This window comes from Pezoporus flaviventris, unplaced genomic scaffold, assembly GCF_033815535.1.
Source record: "Pezoporus flaviventris isolate CSIRO_AGI_PZ_B2104156 unplaced genomic scaffold, CSIRO_AGI_Pfla_v1 ptg000016l, whole genome shotgun sequence".
Taxonomy (NCBI): domain Eukaryota; kingdom Metazoa; phylum Chordata; class Aves; order Psittaciformes; family Psittacidae; genus Pezoporus; species Pezoporus flaviventris.
Genome location: NW_026892564.1, coordinates 11,115,892 through 11,139,528, shown reverse-complemented (window position 1 = coordinate 11,139,528; position 23,637 = coordinate 11,115,892). Strand labels below are relative to the sequence as shown.

Sequence of the window (23,637 nt, the reverse complement as noted above, 5' to 3'; positions counted from 1 at the left end):
TTCTGAGTTAATGTAAGCTAACACAAAGGCAGCAGCTAAATATCTGCTCCATTAATTTTAGTATGTCTTGATTTCTTGTGTTTAAATATGTAGTCTTAATTTTCTGTAACAGACTCAATTATATGCAGTTTCCTTTGCATGCACTTTTTGAAAGAAAGGTTAAATGGAGGAAAAGTAAACTGTTGATATTCATTAATGTTTGAAATATTGCAACAGGAGCTTAATGGTAAGCTTTCAAGTAAGAAGTACAAATTCCATTACAGTGAAATGGAAATTCAGCACCTAGCACACATGAATAATTCTGTAAATGTCACCCAAACTCACATTTTACTAATGTTAACTCAGTTTTTGGGAATCAAATCTCAGTAGTATGGAAAGGCTGGTGAAAGTGATAACTGCTTTTCTTCAGTGCCAGTGTATGTTTTAACACTGTTTCTTTTGATGGATCTGGTCAGCTCTACAGATTTTGTGGTTTCCTTGCTCTTGGCATAGCAGTCCTATAGGGACCACAGAAGCAGTTGCACAGACCATTCATAAGCCAAAACACTTTGATCCTGAGTAAATCTGAGAATTACTAATTTTTGCAGTGCCAAGCATTTTAGGTCATCTAAACACTGAGAGGAAAAAAACTAAGAAGGTAAGCGGAAGCATCAAGAGGGAGGAGCTGTGCTTAGTTTGGAGATCATACCTGTGTGTCGGTGACATGTAGGGATTGCTTGAGCTGTGTGGTCATAGTTGTAGCAATGCTGATTGCTTAGCATTGCTTAGAATGGGCATGTTCTCACATTGATTTTAGAAGAAAATGGTACATATGCACATCTTATACTAGATCTGAATTCGGTTTCAAGAAGCTTTCATTTAACTGTAGTCTGAGTTTATATTGCTTAACCAATAATCACAGTTCACAACCATCCTATGACATAGCTGGTTTTGTACTGGTATTAAAGTGCTGAAAAAATTAACAGCTCCTCCTATTTTCTTCACTCTTGAAAACACCATTTTAAAGTAGCATTTTCTCATCACATCCTTCCTTACTTGTATTTTACTATATGGAGATGGAACACTCTGCAGCACAAGCAAGGAGGAGTTTCTATCTGGTCAGCTCCTGTTCTAAAAACAGTACTAGGGACAAGAAGAAGAGATTTGGCTTAGAGCCCAGGAACAAAGTGATAAGATCCCGTGCTAATTTGGAGAGCTTATGTTACCTGTCCTGCAGGTTATGTGGCACGTTATGTGCTGATGAACCAGATGACTATAATTTATAGTCTCTTGACAATGTGACAGTGTTATAAAAAGAATGGCAAGCATGTGTTACCCATTAGAAAGTCCATTAGGATGAGCTGGGAGATTCTGGTGACAGCAGAGATGTAAATGTAATTTTCAAAAGAGAAGAAGATTACTGTTGCACTCTAACATTGGCGTTTCATGAATGTAGTGATCCTCCTTAGATAGAGGAGAGATTTAGGGAGAGAGATTTTAAGGGGAGATTTAAGGGATAAATTCTTTACTGTGGTGGTGAGGCACTGGAACAGGTTGCCCAGAAAATTGTGTCTCCTTATTCCTGGAATTGTTCAAGGTCAGTTTGGATGGAGCCTTGGGCAACCTGATCTACTGGGAGGTGTTGGAAGGGTCAGAAATAGACGGTCTTATGATCCTTTTCAACCCAAAACGTTTTAAGAGTCTATGTTTTTAATATCTAGAAGATGTTTATTACCACAATGCTGTTACTAGTTTTGTTGTTGTTTTTTTTTAGAATCCCACTCAATGTGAGAGACATTGTCTACTGTACAGGAGTTTCACTGATGGATGAAGATGTATGGGAGTTCATCTGGATGAAATTTCATTCTACTACAGCAGTGTCTGAGAAGAAAATATTATTAGAAGCCTTAACATGCAGCGATGACAGGAACTTGCTCAATAGGTACAAATGTTATATATATTTCACCTATTGCTAATAATCATGTCAACATTTGTGGATCATCACTTGAGCTTTGGTCTAAATGAAAGAACTTTACTTTTCAAGCACAGGGTTATTGTCCGTTTAAACTGCCTTATGTTTGTGCATTAATACATATGAAAATTGACACATATTATGTCTTTTTGCTTCCAGATATTCCTATATTCATTGAAAATACTTGAAATCCTATTATAATTGCTGTTTTGTTTTGTTTTTTTGGTTAGCATATCCTTTATTTGAATGTTTTGACCAGTCTGATCTTACCAGTTTCATAAAAATACACATATAAAATTCCACTCAGCTTTTTCTGAAATCCTTTTACATCAATATTTTTCTGATTTGCAAATGTGTCCGGTCTTTGAAATCATAGAAATAAACCACTGAGCTCACTTGGGTACTTAAAGAAGGCATTTAGTAATGATTTTGTGGTTTTTTTTTTGAGAGTTTTCTGATAGACTGGTTTTAGACTATGTGTTGGTGAAATTAAACAGGGTTTTTTTCCCTTGTTTCTCCCACTAGGCTTTTGAATTTGTCTCTCAACTCAGAAGTTGTCCTGGATCAGGATGCAATTGATGTAATAATCCACGTAGCTCGAAATCCACATGGAAGGGATCTTGCTTGGAAGTTTTTCAGAGAAAAATGGAAAATATTAAATGCAAGGTAAAGATAAAAAGTCTAAATTTATTTGAATTTTCTTATTTTGATGTCATTCATGTAAGTATTTTATATGTATGTGTTCCTGTAAGTCCCTGAGTCTAGTCCATTGTCTTTTAATCCATAGAGATGTATCTAAATATGAAATACATACATATGGGTCATAAATACATTTATTAATGGATTGTTGAACACATCCATATAGATATCTCTTAGCAAATCTGTATATATATCTATTACTGTATTTTGTCTGCACTTACAATAATGAATTCTATCTATATATCAAGTGCTGCAGTTATACTTTTATGGAAGAAAAGCAGCAGATCCCAGAGGAATTTTGCTGATTTTGAGTTTGATAGGAAAAAAATCTTTGCAAGTGCATTATTTCAACTGTGGGAAAAAAAGGCCAAATACTTTTTGAAACATGTCAGTTTTCAAAAGGATGCTAATATAGTATCATCCCCTTCCCTTCCACTCTGTGTTTCAGGAGAGTTTCAAGTAACAGAGGAGCAACAATTTGAATTAAAATAGATGAGCAGGAAGGAGACATGGTTGTTCCTTATAACTGCTTCCCTTTCTCTTTGAACAAGTGCGACATGCTCCCTACTCAGAAGTGCAAGTCAACATTTTAAAATCCTTTTGGTGAAGATTTTGATATTAATTCAGTGAATGACTGTCGTGGTCCCTTCTTTAGTTCTTTAGGGACTGAGGGTCTGAAAGATTTCACAGCACCTCATCTGATACTGACAGATTAGAAGGGACCACAACTTGGATGAGGTTCAAATTCTTAAAGGCAGGTGTCCAAGAACGCCAGAAACCTATGCCAGGCAACTCCCATGGTGTTGGCAGAAAAAGTATTGGATATTTGTTTAATTATGTGCTTCTGAGGAGACATCTAGTGTATCACAGAATATTTAAAATTGTATATTTAAGATGCTGTACATAAGTGGCCAAATTCTAGTGACGGATGTATAGGTACAAACTTACTATAGGTTTCACAGCATCTGAAGAGTAGTCAAGGTAACTCAGAGACTGTGCAACTTGCCTAAAGATGCAATAAGTCGTTCATGCTCTTTTGGATAATACTTTATTATATAGTGGGATTTTAGAAGTTCAGCTGGCAAAATAGGTTTGAGCTGGAATTGGTTTTGGAAGTTTATATTGTAGGAGTATACTATTGAATCAATTTCCAAAAAGCTTTAAGAGTGCTGGAAAGTTTAAAAATTAAGAATCTTCTCCTCATATGATTATTCCAGGCACTAGACTTTCACACAGAAAGTGGATGGCAGACCCATTGCTATTATGCAACCCAGTGCAGTTAGTTATGCACTGAATAGAAAATAATTTTTCAGGTTCCTCCAAGGATTTATGCTGAGCTTAGGCATAAATCTGTCAAAATCTACAAACACATGTCTTTTCTTAGCAAGTACATTCATCTGACAACCTAGCCAACACCTGTGATTTTAGATGTGGTCAAGATTAAGTAGTGTAGACAAATGGACAAGATTTAGAAAACTATGCCACATGTCATTTTTTTTTGTGATTTAATTTTAAATAGCTTAACTTCACCTAAAATTTTAATTTAATTTATCTCACTTGTTTGGAATGCATCACTGTGTTATCTGAGTTCCTAACAATCAGAAAAGCCTCATCAAAAACCTATTATTGGGAAAATAACAGAGAGCCTGTCTTTTTGTTCAACCCTGACTTCATGTTACCTACACTCAGTTTGATCTCCAAGCAAAATTCATAACCACAAAAAGGACTGTAGCATTTGCATTTTTCTGAAAGGGACATCCTGTTGAGTTTATATCAATCACCAAAAAATTCAATTCAGTGGAATGAAACAGTTTATGCACATTGTACATATGTGATATATTTTGAAAATAACTTTGTTTTGTAATTATATATGAAAACTTTTTGAGACTTTGAGAGGGTGAAATTAGTCTAACACCTTGCTGCTTAATGTTCAGTGAAAGAGTGACATGATAGAATGCAAAATTAGGCTTCTAATTTAAGCTTGCTACTACATTTTTATCATGGAATCATATCATATCACAGAATGGTTTTGGTTGGAAGGGACCTTAAAGATCACCTAGTTCCAATGCCCCTGCCGTGGGCAGGGACACCTTCCATTAGACCAGGTTGCTCCAAGCCCTGTCCAACCTGGCCTTGAACACTGCCAGGGATGCGGCAGCCATAACTTCTTTGGGCAACCTGTGCCAGTGCTCACCACCCTCACTGTAAAGAATTTCTTCCTAATGTTCACTCTAAATCTACCCTCTTTCAAGTATAATCTGTCCTAAGGCATCTTTCTTCTATAATTTATTATTTAGTTTTGTTTTAAATTAATGTATTTTACACAAAACATTAATTTAATAATGTGATATCTCAATGGTATTTTCTGTTGAATTTATTATAAAAGATGTTGAAGTTTGAGGTAGTAATGTGAAATAGCTGAGGGTGATTAAATTATAACACTATTTCTTCTGTCTTTAAAACACGACGTAAAAGAGTTACAATTACAACAAGATGTTGTTATCCCTTTATTCTCAAATGCTTAATCATTTGTCAGCATTTGGGAATCTGACAATATTTGTGAAGCCATTTACATCTGCCCAAAGTAAATGGGCTATGCTGCCTCTCACATTGAGTTAGAAGAAGTGCAAACCCTGTATGAACATGAGGTGTTGGAGGTTCAGATTCCCAGAAGTAAAGGAACAAGTGGAGAGCCTGTGACTCCAGGATGTTTCCAAGGAGCTCAGGCACGTAAGGTCCTGGTTCAGCAGGTCTGTTTTCTTCCATGTAAACAATGGGAAGACTGATACTTGCAAGACCAGATAGTTTTTCTATTTATTCTTATGTTTCACACCTGCAAAATAGTAGCTTTGAAGGCGGCTTTTCTAGAATTTTTTCATTAAAGCTTGTTTAGAAATTGCTGTTAGTGGCTGGCTTTTTACCAAGCACATGTAGTGGGTAGTAATCAGCATCAGTATTCATTAAGGTATCATTTTCAGTGGAAGGAATTCTGCTACTTCTTATTTGCACTGTGACTACTAGAGACTGAAAGTAAAATCCCTGCAGCTGTTTTTCTGAGGTCACTTCTGTAAAGTGGATTGGTAACATTGTCAAAAGTCTTCATCAAGAGGAGCTTCCAGTTTTCCAAGCAGTCAATTGTGAGGCTAAGCTGAGACTGTAATAATAAAGGGCTTTGTTAGAAAGTCTAGTCATGCTTAAAGGACCATCCTTCAATGGTACGTTCAATCCATACTTCCCATAGGAAGTGTTTGCCTCTCAATGTCTGTATATGTCAGTATGACTGAATTTTTGGAAAAAGAGATGCACTTGCTAAAATAGCCATGAATAATTTAGTTATTAGTTGTCAGGAAGTAAGATTGTAATACCTGTAACTGTTTCCCCTCACACAAGCTCAAGGTAGCAACCAACACAGTGTACATTTTCCCTAAAACAGAATCTTCTCAAAGAAAACACAGTTCTCTTAACTCTCCCTCTTTCTGTTCCCCTCCCTGGGGCTATCCCTCTCCCTTTCTCTTTCCTTCTCCCTTTTGAAAGGACTGTGGCTTACAGTACCTAAGCATTTAAGGGTAATTAATTTATGATTAATAGAAGCAGTACAAAACCTGTGACGGTGCTAGTTCATTTCACTTTGAATTTTGAATTCCGCCTCTAAATCTTTTTGTAAAAGTAGGTTATGAAGTGAATTGTTCCCCAATAAAAACTTAATTGCAGTGAAGTCTATTGGTATCACTTGCACATGTCTGACAGGTGAGCTGAATTCCCTATCTTAAAACCAGTCATGTTCAGATTAGCTAGATATTGTTTGGATGTATGTACAGCTACATAGATAAGAATAACTATTTGTCAAGTGTCTTTTGCTATGCTGAATGATATCTAATTTGAATGAAAGACTTGCTTTCAGTTTCCAATGGAATTATATTGACTTTGGAAAACAAAACCAACCAAACAAAAAAAAACCCCAAACTATTCCAACATGAAATGTAAAAATTCAGAAGTCCTGTTAATCTTACAAGTAATGTAGATGCTTCATCTGAAGGGATTGGAAAAAACCTGTAGAAAAGTGAGTGGAACATCAGGATTTAAATGGCCAGTTTCAGAGCAACTACCTGCAGTTTTCTGATTGTTGCAGAATATCCTACACTTTAAATATTCCTTGACCAAGCTTTCAAATTTTAATTCCATGTTGGTTCTTTGAAGATGCTACACCATGGTGCAGGGGATTGTTTTAGCAGTTTTGTTCTCTATCAGTATTATTTATTTTAATTATCAGGTACTGGAAAAAGAAAATTTGATCCAGTTCACTTACCGAGATGATATTTATAATGTAGATGAGGTGAATAAATACAAAGTGCGGAGAAGGCTGCAGCACTTCAAAAAGTCTGTTTTAATGGTACTTCTAGAAAGGCTTCTCAAAATAATTCTCCACAGTTGCTGCTCTGCTCCCTCTTTGGCTGCTGCATTTTGAGCTCCTGAGCATCATTACATGGAAAGCTTTTTCATTAAGCATGAGGTGATGGTGTGGTTTGGTCCTCTCCTCTGAAGCTGTCATTTGTGACTGTGGTTAAGCCAATTCTGCTTAGTAGCATCTGAGTAAAAGTTAAGTACAAATAGCTCAGCCTAGTCTCAGTCCAGGTTTTTAGCATGAAACACTGTAATACCAGTGACTAATTCCAGTAGTATTCCCTGGCATCCCCAGAATCAGTCCCATATCTTCTCCCTTGCTTACAGAAGACAATTTTCTAATTTTCAGGTGGCAGGGCACTTGCACTAACTCTGTGCATCTTCTTTTTGCCCTTACAGGTATGGAGAAGCATTATTTATGAATTCAAAGCTTATCAGTGGGGTCACAGAATTCCTCAATACTGAAGAAGAACTAAGAGAGGTAATTTTTAAATTGCTTTCAGCACATGAGGCTGTATTTGTTGTAAGCTTGAACCAGAGCAGGAGCTATAATGTCTCGGTTGTCTGGAAACTCTGGTTGCTCAGCTGGAGTTGCAGACCCGTGCTACGGCTGGGCAGCATGAGGATGAGGAGCATATTGAAAAGGCATCTGAGTGTGTAGGTGGTGTCAGGAGGTGCAGGCACTTCTCTGTGCATGGCTGGATATGTAGGTTTGAGTTTTTCCTCTTGACTATTGGTTGAGAAACTAAAAATGAGATCTTCCTATTCAGATTATCTTACGCTAATGAAAAATGACTGCTACTGCTGAACTGGGACAGCTGCAGAGGACTGTCCTAGAAAACGCCAGTGTTGAAAGCAGAAACTGCCAGCGCCTATTCTGTTTTTCTTATGTCTGCAATAATTCCATATGAGAAAAACTGTTAAGCCAATATTCTGTGCAAATGACACCAAAATAATTTGTTATAAATGCTAAGTACTTCTTATTTAGATTGCAAAGGTTTCTCATTTTAGCCTAACACCTGCCTTGACTGAGGTAGTTGTGTGGTTGTGTTACACTCCGCTTAGCAGCTGCTCGATGTTACCTCAAATGGATCAAATTATTCTTATGCAGCATAATCACCATTAACAGAAATCTGATTGCACTATATTTTTTGTCCAACCCTTTGCCTGCACTCAAGTCTAGTGGCCTCAGAAACTTAAGGATGAGCCACAGCTAGTTTCCTCAAAGCTATGCAGGTGGGAAGGACAGTGTTGGCCAGATCTGAGTATCTCCCCTGTACCAGGAAGCCTTCTGTACTCTTTGTTTCCACCTCCATGATAGTATTGGTAGGCTGCCTGTTTATACTTTACCTAAAAGAAACTGACATAAAAATTTCAGGATAAAAAGTACAGAGATCAAGTAAATTCGAACCTCCAGGTCCCTCCCATGCTTTTAATGGTGATGGGAATGAGACAGTGGAAGGATTAGCTTTATCAGTTTTGAGTCCATGCACAAAGAGATGTTGTTGGAAGTTAGATTTAAATAAACAAGTTGAATTTGGTGTCACCAGGAAATAAAAGTTAACTAGTTACAAATAAGTGTTTCTAACCCCCCCTAATTTTATACAAGTCAACATAACCAGAACCTACTGTGCAGATAAACCTTGCAATTCTCACTTTAAAAGAACAGTAATTCAAAGCACACCAGTGCTATTAGTGGTAATAATCCAGGTGATAGTGCTATAATTTGCAGATACACAAGAACAGAGCAGGAGCCTTTTCAGTCTGCTGAAAAAAGATCAAAGTTTTCTCATAAGGGAAGGAATCTGTTTCAGGCATTCAAAGATCATCAAATGAGTGCCCACTTGCTATTTTGCCATTCTCCGCACACTGTAACCATCCATTCCTTTTCTAAACAACTGAGCTGTATTATATCATCAAAAGGGTTCTTCAAATCGAAATAAATTTGTTGTGAAGCTTAATAAAACCAAAGGGCATCAGGGATGCCTTCTGTTAAAGAAACTTGCATAGAAACTTGAATTAGAAACATTTCCAGCGCTCCCAGTTTGGTTTCTTATGTAGAAATAAAAGTCTGGAGCAGCTGGGCTGCAGGAGAGAAGGAGGGAATGATATTAATGTGATCTTCACTGGCATGTCAATATCTTCCAGTGGATGTGAAGCAATTGCATCACATCTAATTGACAGTCTGCTGCCTTATTATATTTCCTATTAAGTCTTTCTACATGGTACTGCATTTACTTCAACAGTGACGGTGGAGCTTTGTCCTAAATGCCTGACTTGTTTGTGTGCAGTGGAAATATTTACTTTCTTTAGTTTCTGCAAATTTAACCTGTTAACTTGTATTTCCAGCTAAAGAACTTCATAAAGAGTTACGAAGGAGGAGCTGCTGTCTCTTTCTCTCGTGCCGTGGAAACAGTGGAAGCCAATGTGCGGTGGAAAAAGCTTTACAAAGAAGAACTATTCCAGTGGCTAAGAAAATCCTTGACGCATTAATCTGTCTTTCCAGCCAAGCATTTAACAAGAAGCTCTGCAAGAGGAAACATTTTAGAAGTGTTCAACATTAAAATCATGAAGACAAGATCAGATTGCAGGAATAAGGTTTTTTTTTCCTTTGTTTTCTAATTGTGGGATTTGTTTTTGTTTGTTTTTTTTTTACACTGGGCTTTTGTGAAATTGTCAAGAAGCTTTTCAGAAGAGGAGATCATGAATGCTTGTGAAATCCAGTCCTCAGTGTACAAAACCAAACATGATATTAAGTGGTGCATGTAAATGTTGAAGAAAAACAAACAAAAACCCCTTCAATGACTATTTTGTGCATGCTTGTACCGTCCCTGCCTGTATTCTAGCATGCCTATGTAAAACAGCCACATTTTGTATGTGAGTTCCAGTTACATCAAAGATGGGCATTATACAAAGCACAAAGACTGTCTATGACAATCAGTGTTGCAGTGAACAAAATGAAAACCAGTGAACAAAAGGAAAACAAGAAAAAGGAAATGTAGAAGGCTTCCAACTTGGGGCAGTATGAGATGTAAAGTCAACTTTTCAGCTAGCTGCCAATTAGTCTACCACTCAGTTTGTCTCTTAATAGTTACAAAGATGCCACCAATTGTATCTGCAGTCTTCATATACCCATATTTAAATAAGGAGAATATATACAGAGAGGAGAAAGATAAAAGGGCATGGAGGCAGGGGGAGAGAGAAAACAAGAAGGACATCATCCATACATTACAATTATATGCATTTATTCACTGCTGATCAGTGGAACAGTGTAGTTCTAGCTGTGAACGTATGCAGTGTCGGAGGGTAACTTCAGATTGATTTCACAGAATACATGAACCACCTCTTCTCAACTATTTTAGAAGGCAGTGATATTTACAATGGGTCACCCAACCTGTCCAGTACTAAGTTATGCAGGTGACTGTGCACAAGTATTATAGATAAACTTAAGATTCACATGGAAATTAACAAAAAGGGAAAATATCTTGCATGCAAAGACATTACTCAAGGTTGTCTTGCATGTGGTAGACCAGCCTCTGTATCGATTTATTATGATAGGTAAGATTCTCTATGTGGGCAATACTTTTGAAAATATGGGATGTGGCATTCATGCTAATTTAGAAAAGTGGAATATGGAGAAAGAAAGTGTGTGTGTACATGTAGGAGGTGTTTATTCATATGGGCTAATACCACAAACACTGTTTTCTTTCTGTTTTCTTGTGTTTTACATAGACTGCTGTAGATTAATGATGTTTGTTTCCTTTTTCTCAATCCTTAATCTGAAAGATCAGTGACACAGTGATCATCTGTGTACTACACAGGTAGTACAACTACCTGCACCATTGGTGCTAAGTGTTGAGGATAAAACTGATGGGCAACAAATCCTCTCTCGTCTACACTGTCCACAGTCAGGAGTCAGACTGCAGCAGCTTCAGAGGGTGAATGTAGATGTATAATAATGTTTCTTTATCCCACCCCACCCCATGTGACCACACCATGGCCCTGTACATTGGAAGCATGGCCAGCTGGAGTAGAGGGAAGCCATTTTATCTGGTTGTTTCCTTCACAAGTTATAGAATTTACCAATATGATTTACACTTGCAGTTTCTTGTTCCCAGTAAATTGTGAATTCAAACATTAGTGCAAAAGGAACCAAATCCAAGCATCTTCAGATATTATCAGAGTTGTGTGCAGACAGTATTGTTTTCTGGGCTATCATTCCCATGGCATCCTGCTCTTCAAGAACTGGTAAACACATCCCATACCTAAGTTGTACCTATCTTCAGCCTGTCATTTTGTGTCTTTTACCAAGCAGAGGGTACTATTTGTGGATTGAGTGCATGAAATCCTTGTGTGGCCATGTGCTCCAATGTTTGGTGCTATGTAGCACTGCATGTTAGCTTGACCACATGTAACCAAAAGAAGAGGGAATCCTGTGCTCTTGTACTGTTAATTCTTTGCCTTATAGTAAACCCTAAACCTTTGTGCTATGTTGCAACGCTAGTGAACCTAATGCCCAGAGACATTATGTCCAAGTCAAGTGAAATCCTTCTCCTCCTATGTATTTTACCTACCTCACAGGGGTGTTGTGAGGCTTGACTAATGTTAGCAAAGCACTTGAATATCCTCTAATGAGATACATTTAAAAGTGCAAAGTATTATTTTATGTGGTTGACCAAACTCAACCTCAATGCCAGTATGTAGCGTCACATTTTTAATTTCTACTGGACAATATCACATGCAGATTTGATATAATAAAAAAGTAAGCCAAATATTATTTAATATAACCTTTACCCCGTAACGAAGGCCAAAATTGTGATATCCAAAGAGTGTGCAGAAAACCAAGCCCTCAAATGTGAATTGCTTTGAGGATTTCAGAGAAGAGTGTGCGTAATGATCTGTCACTTCGCAATTTTATTCAAGATTGTCTTTGATGACTTTTCTTTTTTAGCACCACAGATTAAACCACGTACCTCCAGGATGTGCATAAAAGTTTCTGGTCTTTCCATTGATAAAGGGCAGGCTAACAGTATGTTCCAAAGTCAAAAGTTTATTTCAGCCTATATATTCTGCACAGAGCACAGAAGATTCCACTGTTGCTCATTTGAATTGAAGTTCTTGCACATTTAGCTGGTGTTGGATGTAAATTAATGTTTTAGTGGCCTTGAGCAACTGGTCTACCACAGATATCAAGCCCTAAATGTATCTATTATACATACCTATTGATGTACTGCTTATAATTGTTCTAATAATGTTTCAGAATTATTTAGAACACTATTACTGCTACAGTGAAGGTTACGCTGGCCTTTCCATTATAATTTCCTAGTCTTTTATTTTTTTATATTTTGTGTTTTGCTGTTTCACAGTGAATCAGGATTAAATTTAAATGGATTAAATCCAACAAAATTATAGCTGTTTTTTACAATATTCAACTCCTCCCCTGCAACCCCTCCATTTATTTATATGTCTTTAGAAGCTATTTTTAATAAGAAGTTCCACACAGCTGTGTGTTAAAGAATAGTTGATACCTCATGGAAAACTCTAATACAGTCTGCTTAGAAAAATCTATTTATTTTATTGATTTTCTTTCTCCTTTACCAGTCTTTTTCTTCCTTTATCCTTATATAAAAATGGACCCCATTTTTGTAACTTGGATTGTGATTAGGAAGCAAATAACCCAAACTTGTCAGTATTTTCAAATCCGGGGTTTAATTTTGTCCTTTATAATGAGAAGAGATGATGCAAAATGTGGATCCAGTGCGAATGTGACCTCACCCAGGCCTGGTGTGCCATTTTGTAGAGATTTGATGAGATCTGTGTCTCCAATCAGCCTTTGTATGACTCAGGGTCCATTGCAGTTAATTGATACAGCTTACTAAATCATACAGGAAAATATACGAATAGTTATGTTTTTATGCCAGCATAACAATATACCTGTTGCAAAAATACCTATTGTAGTTTTATAACATTTTCCACTTCAAAAATCTCAGTCTATTACTTTGTAGCTGGTGGAATTATTCATGTATCCACTGCTAATAGCTATTAAAATGATGTTAGGTATTAATTGTGACTAGGGCAGAACAATGTAAAAACATTTTTCTGAAATGAAATGTCACTTCTGCTATTACTGGGAGTATTTGGACATTGATTTTGATGAAAAAAACTTCATGTGTCCTCAGGTGCATCCAAATTTGTGACCTTTGATGATCTTTTCAGTTAATATAGCAAGAATTCCAATACTATGCTGGAAACTGAAGATGAATTTTATGTAGCTCTTGGGCTGTTGTGGATATTTCACTGAGCTTTAGAGTGTCAAAAGAAATATCTCCACTGATGCAGAAGGGTGCTTTCACAACAAAGATCCTGAACCATGCAATTAAATCCTTAGTAGTAAAGAATAAAAGATTGCCGTGGTTGAAAATTATATATATATATTAATGTGAAAAATCCTCCGTAGAGCTAATTTTCCCATAAAATGTCAGTAAGTCTCATTATATGGATAGAATAAATTGAAGCCAATATTTGCTGTTGAGGGTGCCTTTGTTCAGATACCTGCATAATAAGGTTTTGGTTTTCCATATGATCATGAATGATGTAAATGAAAACAAACTTTGAGTCAAATGTGCAACTTTCTGTTTGAGGGAAAAGGATGTGGCTTTGAAAACTGTTGGTGTATATAATCAACTTACCACTCCTGTCAGGAGTATTCCCTGTATTAGGCTGCCTGTCTTAAGCAGGGTTTATAGACACAGTGTCAGAATCAGCAAGAAGGAATAAAAGGACCATCCTGCTTCTAAGCAGCCTGAATAGAGGCTGTTTTCCCAGTTTTGGATGGGCAATACAAAACCTGCTGGCTGGATCATCCACTGCTGTCACTATCCCACCCAGTTCAGGAAGGCAGTTGAGAGCCACTGAAGTGCAGAGAGGCTCCATCCATATTTCTCTCAGATAGATAGGAGGAACAGAAGGTCCCTTTGCTGGTTATAGGTTATGGTTCAGAGATTAGTGTCATTGCCTTGTGATAGCAGGAAACAAAGGTCCTGCTAGTGAGTGTGTGTTGCTCAGAAACACCTACATCCCTGAGCTCCGGTCACTCTAATGGGAAGAAGGTGACTAAAATATTTGTAAGAGACATGTGTAATGTCCCTTCTTCAGAAGTAATTTCAAACAGTCAAATATTTAGTTTTTCAGGTATGCATAAGAACACAGACCATCTTTTCCTTTAGGATATTTTTGTTAATATTGAAAATGTGCCATGAATTTCTTGGACATTTTCCTAACAAATGGTTTAGAAGGATGTCAGTGCAAATTGTTTGTGGTAATAATAGTAGTAACAGTAGTTACTGTACTAATACCATCAAAAAAATCAGATGCCCATGCAAACCTGTATGGCACTAGTGACAGTTCCCTCTTTGTATATAAAACTGTAAAATAATTGGCCACTGTGTTTCTCATATGACTGGAAGCTTCTGTCTGTCTTAAAACTAATACTGAAACCCAGTGAAACTGCTCTGACTTGAGCAAAAATCATACAATCATAGAATGGTTAGGGTTGGAAAGGGCCTTAAATCATCTAGTTCCAACCCCCTGCCATGGGCAGGAAGTCCATGCTGACATGAATAATTTAGTTTTTAATGAGAGGGAAAGGGAGAAAGGGATTGCTGTGTGTGAAGATTTTTCACCAAAGTAAAGCTACGTGCCCTAGTTGGAGCAGAATTTTAAAATCACATATATTTTGAAGAATCTGGTTAAACTTTGTTCCACGTTGTGTCCGTGCTGACAGTGGAGAGTAGATTGCCCCCAGAGTATCCCAACATGTTAATACAATTGAAGTCAGATTCTGTAAAAGATGTATGGAACTGGTTCCATTGAGCTGTGTCAAGGAGGATGACCAACATAAGCAAGTGGTGTGAGTCAGACCAAATGTCCTTTCTCAGAAAAAGTGACTATTTGGCTGATTTGTAACTAGTGAATTAAGTGTGACGTTGCCAAACAGTATTTCTAATTGCCTTGCTTATTTTACATGCACCATTTCCTAAGGATGTAAAAGTGGTGTTAGTAGAGAACATAGAAGTGAGCAAAGAGGACTGTGTTGCATCAGGCAGTTGCAAGCCAGGAGGCTTTAGCCACAGTGTACCAATGTTTCCTGGATAGCATCACTTGGGTTTGCCTGATCAAGGATAGCCTTGGTAAAGCAGATAAGGCCAAGAGCCAAGATGCAGTCTCAGTTCTCTGCCATACATTTTGGTCCACTTAATATATTCATTTCTGTAATTTATTAATTACAGAAATATTTATTAATAATCAATATGTAATAACCTGTAGCCAAACTGACGACACTGCAGATCCTCCGGTGAGGTAGATCCATTGAAGTGACTGATGTGACTTGCAGCTGAGGATCTAACCCATTGCTTTCAGAACAGCCCCCAGAACAGCTGGGCTATTGTACAGGTTGTTTTACGTATTTGTATCTAGGTTTCAGTAGCATGTATTGGATAACAAATGTTTTTTTTTTCCATTTGTTTTTTGTTAGAGTAATATTTTGTGACCTGTTCCAATGTGATAGAGCTTTATAACATGTTTGGAGAGCTGCGGAATACTTTACTGTGAAGAGTGTGGTTGCTACCCTCTCTTTTTCTTGTGAACAGTAGGTTTCAGCAGAGATGGACTTCCCTGGACTTAGACGCTCTGTGAAAAAAATTCTGACAGTTTCTAATGGAAACATCATTGTAATTAATGTATAACTACCCTGTACAAAGACAGCTTTATTATATGTGTAAATGTAATTTTGCTATGTTGTTTTATGTTTGAGGGACAATAGGCTTTGGTGTGAATGAGACATATAGACATAAAACCAGAGATTGTAGCTCTCTGTCTGATGTTTTACTGAAAGGTGTTCAGTTGCTCTATTTTTGCAGAAGATAAACATATACTAGGACCCTGAAAACTAATCATCTATTCCACTACACAAACATCAATGGCACAAATGGATCATACTATTGAAAATAAAGGCTCGATAATAAATTGCATTATTTTCCCAAGAGACTTGACATATAAGATCTTTTGACACCTTAAGAACAAAGAAGTCCTGCAGCTATTAATGCTGGTTATAATGAATGAGTCCCTCTATTAATTCTGTCTTGGCCTTAAATTAATTCTGAATACTGTAATTAGAAGAACATATTTTTCCATCACTTCTCAAATCTGTGCTCTTTGGAGTTCAGCTTGTCAAGTAAGAGGTGGAGCTGGCTCAGTTTAGATACAGTTTACCAATGGTATCACACAAAGTAGTGTTTTCAAGATCCGAATGCCATTTTCATTTAAAGGGAAAATTTAAAGGATCATTGCATAATGTCACAGTTCTCTATGTACTATATACACATGCATGTGTATCTTCTAGTTCTGGACATTTTGCTCTGACAAAGCTTTCATTGGTTATTTTTATTTATAGATCCTATTCAAAAGTTTCAACTCAGCAAAACAGTTGGACATAGGCAGATTGTAAGGCTGTGTTGGCCATAACTCAATACATGATTGGCACATAGGCAATCCCACTGATTTCTGTGGGATAAATCACACTCTGCAAATTAATGTATCAAATCATGCAAATGGACTGAGTCTTTCTGGAAAGTTGTTTAGGTTGAAACCTGTTTCTGCACAGGTTTCAAGTGAGGGATGTGGGGATGTGTTCTTTGCTGAGTTTAAAATCACAATTTAACTTTACAGAGAACCAAATGCTCTTCCCTCTTTTCTTTTTTTTATAGAAAAGCATATATTTTGCAAATAGCGGGAAGATACTAACTAATTCTCAGTATCTAAAAATGCCAAATTTAATAAGATTTTTCATTCATTGTTTGAAGCATCCTAGATTTCAGAATAAAAGCAGAATTATTCTAACAATGTTAATTAATGAATATAGAAGTAATCAGCAATTTAAACCATTAGCCAAATAAAATATATGAATTCCTGTTACAGTTTACCAGAACAGTGTTTTTCTATGATATGCCTTTAAAAATGACTCCATAAATATGGGACCACTATGCTTTCAACATAAAGTATTTATTCCATTCTAAAGACTGAGTAAATGGATTTTTTTTTTATGAGAAATTTTATCTTCTGTATTTTAAGCAGAACAAATTTGAATTTTGTCTCTGATAATAAAATTTTGTATAGTAATGTGTAATTCATCACTGTCTTAATTTTCTGACGTGGAGACATGGCTAAGATAGATAATACCCAGCCTTTTGATTATGCTCCCATTTCAGTTGAGATAACAGTTTAATAATGCTGAATAGATACACTGAGGTTTCACAATTAAAAACATGGAAGAAAAGTATTTTTTGATGGAGGGATTTTTTCAAAACACATTCAGGTGCTGGGACTAGTACAAAGCAGAGTTCCACAGTAAATACTGAATTTGGGCTTGGAAGTACTCTTAGGCACTCCAAGACTAACAGGACTGAGACTGGAATAGAAAGCAAAGTCTGTCTTTTGTGCTTCTCTAATTATGTAAATTTTGAATAAGCAAAAAGATCTTTTCATTGGTAGAAGTGATTTCAACTGGAATGCAGTTCAAATGACTTTTTAATAGAGTCCTTGAATTCAGGCTATTATTTTCCTTTTTTGAAGAACAGTTTTCAGTAACAATGAGATGTGAAATATGTGCAATTATTTACCCATTGGATACAGTCATGTTCCCACTGAAGTCAATCGGAGCTTTGACATTGACATCACCGGGAGTAAAAGCCAACCCTGTATTTTTCAAAATATAGCTTTCAATGCCAGAATGTCTTTTTTCTTTAACAATAAAGATGGTTTCTTCTGTATTGCACATCTTAGTCTGCTGAAAAGCCAAAGGGATTTTTTAAGGTCCTGATTCTGCAAAGCACAACAGGCAGTATTGATGCTTTGAGCACAGGTAAGCAGAACTGGGGCCTAAACGAATATGTTTATAGCATCCTACCATTAAGCACTTCACTGCATTATGCTAAAGTTTTGACCATCCAATATGTCAGAGGTATGGAGACATACCTTTTATACCTCTTTTTCCTGAGTTCAGGACTGAAGTTCTGAAGGCCTGAGGCAGTGATCTGGGGGCCAGTACAGAGCTTTCACATGAAGAGCGGATACTGGTATGTAGGATGAACTATGAAAAGCTAGCATGTACTGTCCCTAAAGGGGCCTTGTCCATCTTTTGCACTACACATACCTCTCCAGGAGTGTTGAAATAGCTGAGATGAAGTACATGGCCACCTTGGAAGGAGCCCTGGGAGCATGAGGAGGGAGAAATGGCACTTCCCTCTGAAATCCCAGTGGCATCACATCTCCTAATCAAACATCAGAAAGAACACGCTTGTTTCTTCCCCAGTGTGGCCACTGCAATCAGCAGCACTTCAGTCAGTGGCTGAACTGCTTTCAAGTCAAACATTTTCATACAAGACCAAATGAAGAGCTGTTTATTTGCTCTCAGCTCAGTGTCTTCAGTAAGAGCAGAACTTTAAAGGCACACATTTGCTTTGAAAGCTCCGCAGCTGAGCTGGAGGGAGTAGGAGGGAAAGAACTTAGAGCCTTTGGTTTGTAAATTGACTTAGAAGTATATGCTATCTTAGAAAATCAGCTTTTGCTGACTTCTTCCCTGCTTCCTCTTATTCCTAGTGAAAAATTATCTAGCTTCCTTTAAGCTGCACCTTCAGCATAGAAGCCACCACGCAGAGTCCCACTGCTGTCAGAGTCACTCTGACTCCTGCATGCTGCAAGGACCAGGGCCTTGGGAGCAGAGGGAAATGGTTCAGGGAGCTGGTGATAATCCTGGCTGTTCTAAGAATCAAGCACATACACCACATGTTAGAGAAACAGTACTGAGAAAAAAGTATTTTGATGGCCAAGGCTGTGTTATGGATGGGATGGGAAAATGAGCACAGAGATAGCAGTCAGAAAAATGTAATGAAGGTAAGGCTGAAATGATGTGAAATAATGACGGTGTGCTTGGGAAATTAGAGCCTCATTATGCTGAAAGTCGGTCTTTGAGTTAGCAGCTATATCTACTGCGGCCAAAATCTGATTAAAGTAAACAGAAATTGCTGAATGGTTAAAAGAAGGCACCCTACTAGTGGCTGTTGTTTGCATCATGGAGCTGATGTCAAGCTGCACAAACTCCTCTGTACTGGATCTAGCCCATACTGTCTATGTCCGTGCCAATTTGTCAGCCCATTAGAAGCTGGACTATTTGTGCAAGGCTGAGCGAGAACTGCAGCATCAAGGCCATGGTAAGATTAGATTCTCAGGTACACTTTCTGTGTGTCACCTCCTTCCTTTCTGTTACAGTCCTACTGCTCTTCTTTTCAGGCCACAGCAACTGTAGGAAGATCAGGTAGAGCCTGGATATATTTTGTATGTTTTTTCCTTCATATCACCTTGACTGTTAGCAGTAATCAGAGCTCTGCAATGAAGAAACCAGGGCAGAAAGATCTAAGTGGCCTTGACCTTCCATAGTGGTAGCCTTCCTGATCCTAATCCACCAAAGTTCCTCACTATCTATCTACTAAACTGCTAGGGTCTAAGCAGGAGCACTAGAGCTTAAGCCCTAGTATAGCATTTTTATCTTGCAGTGTATTGAACACAATATTAATTACTCATTGCACTGCTGCAGTATTACTTTCAGCAAGCATCTTTTTGATTCTTGAACTTACTCAGGATTCACTTTTGTCTGTTATACTTGCCATCATTTTTGACTTGCTCATTGCAGAAGGTTAAGAAAAAGAAAGAGGAGAAAGAGGGGGAGGATAATAAGATGCTATTACATGACATGTTTATTACAGTAATTCATTTCATGTGGCACAGAACTGTTGCCAGTGATAAATGCATGTTCCTGGTACAATTATGAGATGTACCTCAAGATTTTCAACAATAAAGCTGTCAAAAGGTTGCAATAAGCACAAGCAGAAATGTGAATTCATCCCTTAAAAAGATGAAATAGCTCACAAATATGATTTAAATAAATGGTATTATTTTCAGAGATGCACTTTCAGATCCATTAACTATTTATAGTTAATACCAAAAGTGTGTATTGTTTCTACTCTACAATCATGGATGTAACCCATTTTTTTCTCATCCCACTCAGTTGCTTAGCTGATTGACACATTTGAAATACATTTCTGTGGAGGTTAGAGTAAGTGTGTCATAATAGAATTCTTATCACAAAATCAGCATGTATTTCCATATGTATAAGTGGAAACTGGAGCATTTCTGTCCCTTTCTACCCCAAAGCAGGTAAGTTACTCCAAATGAGAATATGTCAGCTTGGAAAGCAGAGGCACTCTGGGGAGGGTGAAGAGGGTCTTTCTCGACTGCTTTCTGAAGATCCATGTGTCTATGAAGGATGAGCAGAGGAAAACCCCAACCCCAAAGAATCTGGAGCAAATGAATAAAAAGCCAAGACACAAGAAAGAATTGGGACTGTGGGTCTGGGAAAAGCTTACAGAGAAGGCACTTTGGACTGAATGCTGAATTAAAAGACTGAAAAAATATGTACATAGGATTATTTCACATCGACACATCCAATATAATGCCAAGCAGTTACAAGAATCTCCAGTGGAACCAGTGTGGTAGGAGAGAGCCCAAGGTTTCGTATTAAAAAGCCTTCACTGGCCAATATCATTAGATTAATGAAAAAACATGCATTTTAAAATGTTTCTCCTGTAGTTACCAACAATGATAAGTTATTTCTGCTTAAGAGAAATACTGTGTGATGGTTACCACTAAATGGTGTAGGTTTGGGAAGAAGTAAAAGATGAAGACTTCTTTAGTGCCTTGTTGTGACTGGTCTAAGACAGTGGGCTGAGAGGCTTAGTTAGGATTTCATGCCATGTGCTATCCAAATGCAAATTTTTCCCTTTAGTTTTAAAACAGTGTAAGCCATAAGATGCACAATGTATACAGAGTGCTTGTACCATATTAAAATATATGAACTGCTTAGGGGAGCTCTTGCTTGAACTGAGATTAGTTCACAGAATTCAGTAGCAGATAAATGGTTGACTCAGGAATTTCTTTGTTCTGTTTAAATCTCCTTATCACTGAGGGTATTTTTCAGAAACTGAAACTTAAGCCTGGGGAAAACAGTAGTATGAATAAAAAACTGAGGACGAAATATCAGGATCATGGTTCATAAAACTGTCTCTGCATCTGTCTTTACATAATTCATCCTTCTTTGACCTTGCCCTTCCCTATACCGAAATTTTGAAGACATGTATAGGGTTTGCATTTTACTATTTTGGTGCGTACAGTATGACACTAAATTAACATGGGCAAATATTTAATTGAGAGAGCTGCATGGAATTTCTATGGAGGCTAAGTGCTCAAAATTACACATACAGTAAATAGGAAAATGAAGGTCATCATAGGTTTAAAATTAGGTGTGCAATTGCAATTACAATTTTAAAAGCATTTCACTTGTGTTCAGCAATCGTAATAGTGTATAAAATGGTGATACACATTTTATGTGTCTAAGTGATTTGTTTAGGCTATAAAAGGACAGAATTCTATGAATTCTTTCCTACATATGTTAAATTGCAGCTTTGGCTAACCACATACAAACCTAACAGGGCATAAAGTTACAAAATTCTAAGTGCACTACATTTGAAAAACTGAAGTAAATAATCAGATTTGCTAACACCGAAGGATTAAGGGAAATACATAATGAGAATTGACTCTACAAAATTCTGCAAGCTAAGTGCAAGCATGTATAGACAAGTGGATAAACTCAGATAAACAGAGTTGACTTACTTCCAGCTGGGTAAGATCAAGTTTGTCTTCCTAATAGGTAAGTATACTTACTTTCACTACATTGTGCTAGCAACTTCTAATTTGTATCAGAGTGGGTGACAGAAAAACTGTATCCACTGTTCTAAAGCACAGCGGGATCGGGACTTCCATGTTTCCTGGTAGTAATGATTCAATTAATGTGCTATCCAGTCCTATTTTAGCAGTGCTAGAGAGATTTGAACAGCTGAGACAAAGCAGTGTAATGCAATTCTTCCAAAGAGCCTCATCCCTACAGTGTGTGTCAGACTTGCCAAGTTTAGATGTTTATTAGATGTCTGCATCTGACCTAGTTATCAAGGATACTTCAGTCAACATGGAGAAAATAAATCACATCACAAAATATGCAATTAATGCAATGAGGTGGATAGAAAAGGTGAATATAATGAATTTCAGTAGTAGGATAATGTACATAGCAAATTTTAAAGGCATACCCTGAAGTGAATGATGAACTTCTTGGAAAAACTGACTACGTTTAATGTAAATTAAACTAGTAATTGAAGCCCAACTCAGAGAATTGGTCAGAAACTGAATGTAAAAAGTAACCATCAAACTAAGGGAGTCTTGGTAGGGTGGGATAATTTTGTTTTTTTTCTTTTTTCACAGGCCTCTGTCACTTGTGTTACTGGGAAGCAACATAACCTAGTCAAAATATTTTTGAGGATAGACACTGTACTGACAGATGACAATCTTCTGATAGCAGGAAATAGCTGCAAAGTTGTTTCTTTCTTATATTCTGATTTAAAGCCAGATTTCTTTTTCCCCCCACCACATGAGAGGTATCAGCTTTTGTTCACTTCGTTAGTATTTAGGGTTTGACTGTTTTCTGATGACATTACTCAGGAACAGACCTGGAGTAGTGCTTTTACCTGAAACTAAAGTAGCTCCTGAAGTACTCCAAGGGCAGAGAACAGATGGATTATCTGAGCAAGGCTCTGGTTTTATTCATGAATAATATAAATTCTTCCTGAATCTTTGATGTTATGATAGGGAAGATGTGTGATATAGAAAATCTATTGTATTGTCTGGATCTTTTCAAACTGTAATGTCTTACATCATAAAACCAGAAGCAGTATCTAGCACTATGTAGTGGGAAACATAAGGTGGTGCAATGATTTTCTTTACTGTGATTTCAACTGGCAATAAGTCAATTCATGTGTGTAGCAAAAAAAAAAAAAAGTAGGTTTTAGAAATATAAAAATAAAATAACAGAAGTGGTCATGGCCTTGAATAAAAGCATTAGACTGAAATGGATTAACATACCACTATTAAGAGAGAAGTATGGAACACTACAGTACCAAGTCAATGGCCTGGAAATTATGTATAAAGATGAACTAGTCCCTTTGACCAAGCAGGAAGTGGCTGTAGGCTTCACAGCCCCTACACACATTTCAAACTGTTGGTAGAAACATAGTAGGCAAATGGCAGAATAGAAATGGAGGAATAGATTAAAATAACTACCTACTGCTGGGCTTCAGAAAATTGAAGGTGATCAACACATGATGATTATTTGTACTCAGCTAGAGTGTTGCCCTTTAATAAGTCTAACTTTGATCGTTAGGATGCCAAAGAAAGTAGTGTTGGGAAAAAAAGGCATGTCTGGACTTCTGGAGGATAATGAAAGCAACAGCATTAAGTAATGTGAATTTACCAAGTACAGGTCTGGCAAGACAAACCTGATGACTGCTTTTTTGATAGAATAGCTAAGTTATTGGATGAATTCAGAGCAGTAGCTATCATTTATTCAGGTTTTAATATAACATTTGACA

At 37.1% G+C, this 23,637-nt stretch overlaps 1 protein-coding gene across 2 annotated transcripts in view; it reads left to right on the top strand.

Annotated features, from left to right (window-relative positions):
- Nucleotides 1-23,637, top strand: part of TRHDE (thyrotropin releasing hormone degrading enzyme) — a 685,146-nt gene that overhangs the window by 203,417 nt on the left and 458,092 nt on the right. The window contains exons 16-19 of one of the 2 annotated variants that reach the window (XR_009743632.1): nt 1,754-1,921; nt 2,477-2,617; nt 7,451-7,532; nt 9,401-10,704. Coding sequence is in view for 1 of the 2 variants with exons in the window: in XM_061454791.1 (XP_061310775.1) it covers nt 1,754-1,921; nt 2,477-2,617; nt 7,451-7,532; nt 9,401-9,544 (535 nt within the window). In the remaining variant the exon portion in view is untranslated. Of the gene's footprint in view, nt 1-1,753; nt 1,922-2,476; nt 2,618-7,450; nt 7,533-9,400; nt 10,937-23,637 lie in introns of those variants that run through there. The other variant, XM_061454791.1, reaches the window with a different exon arrangement.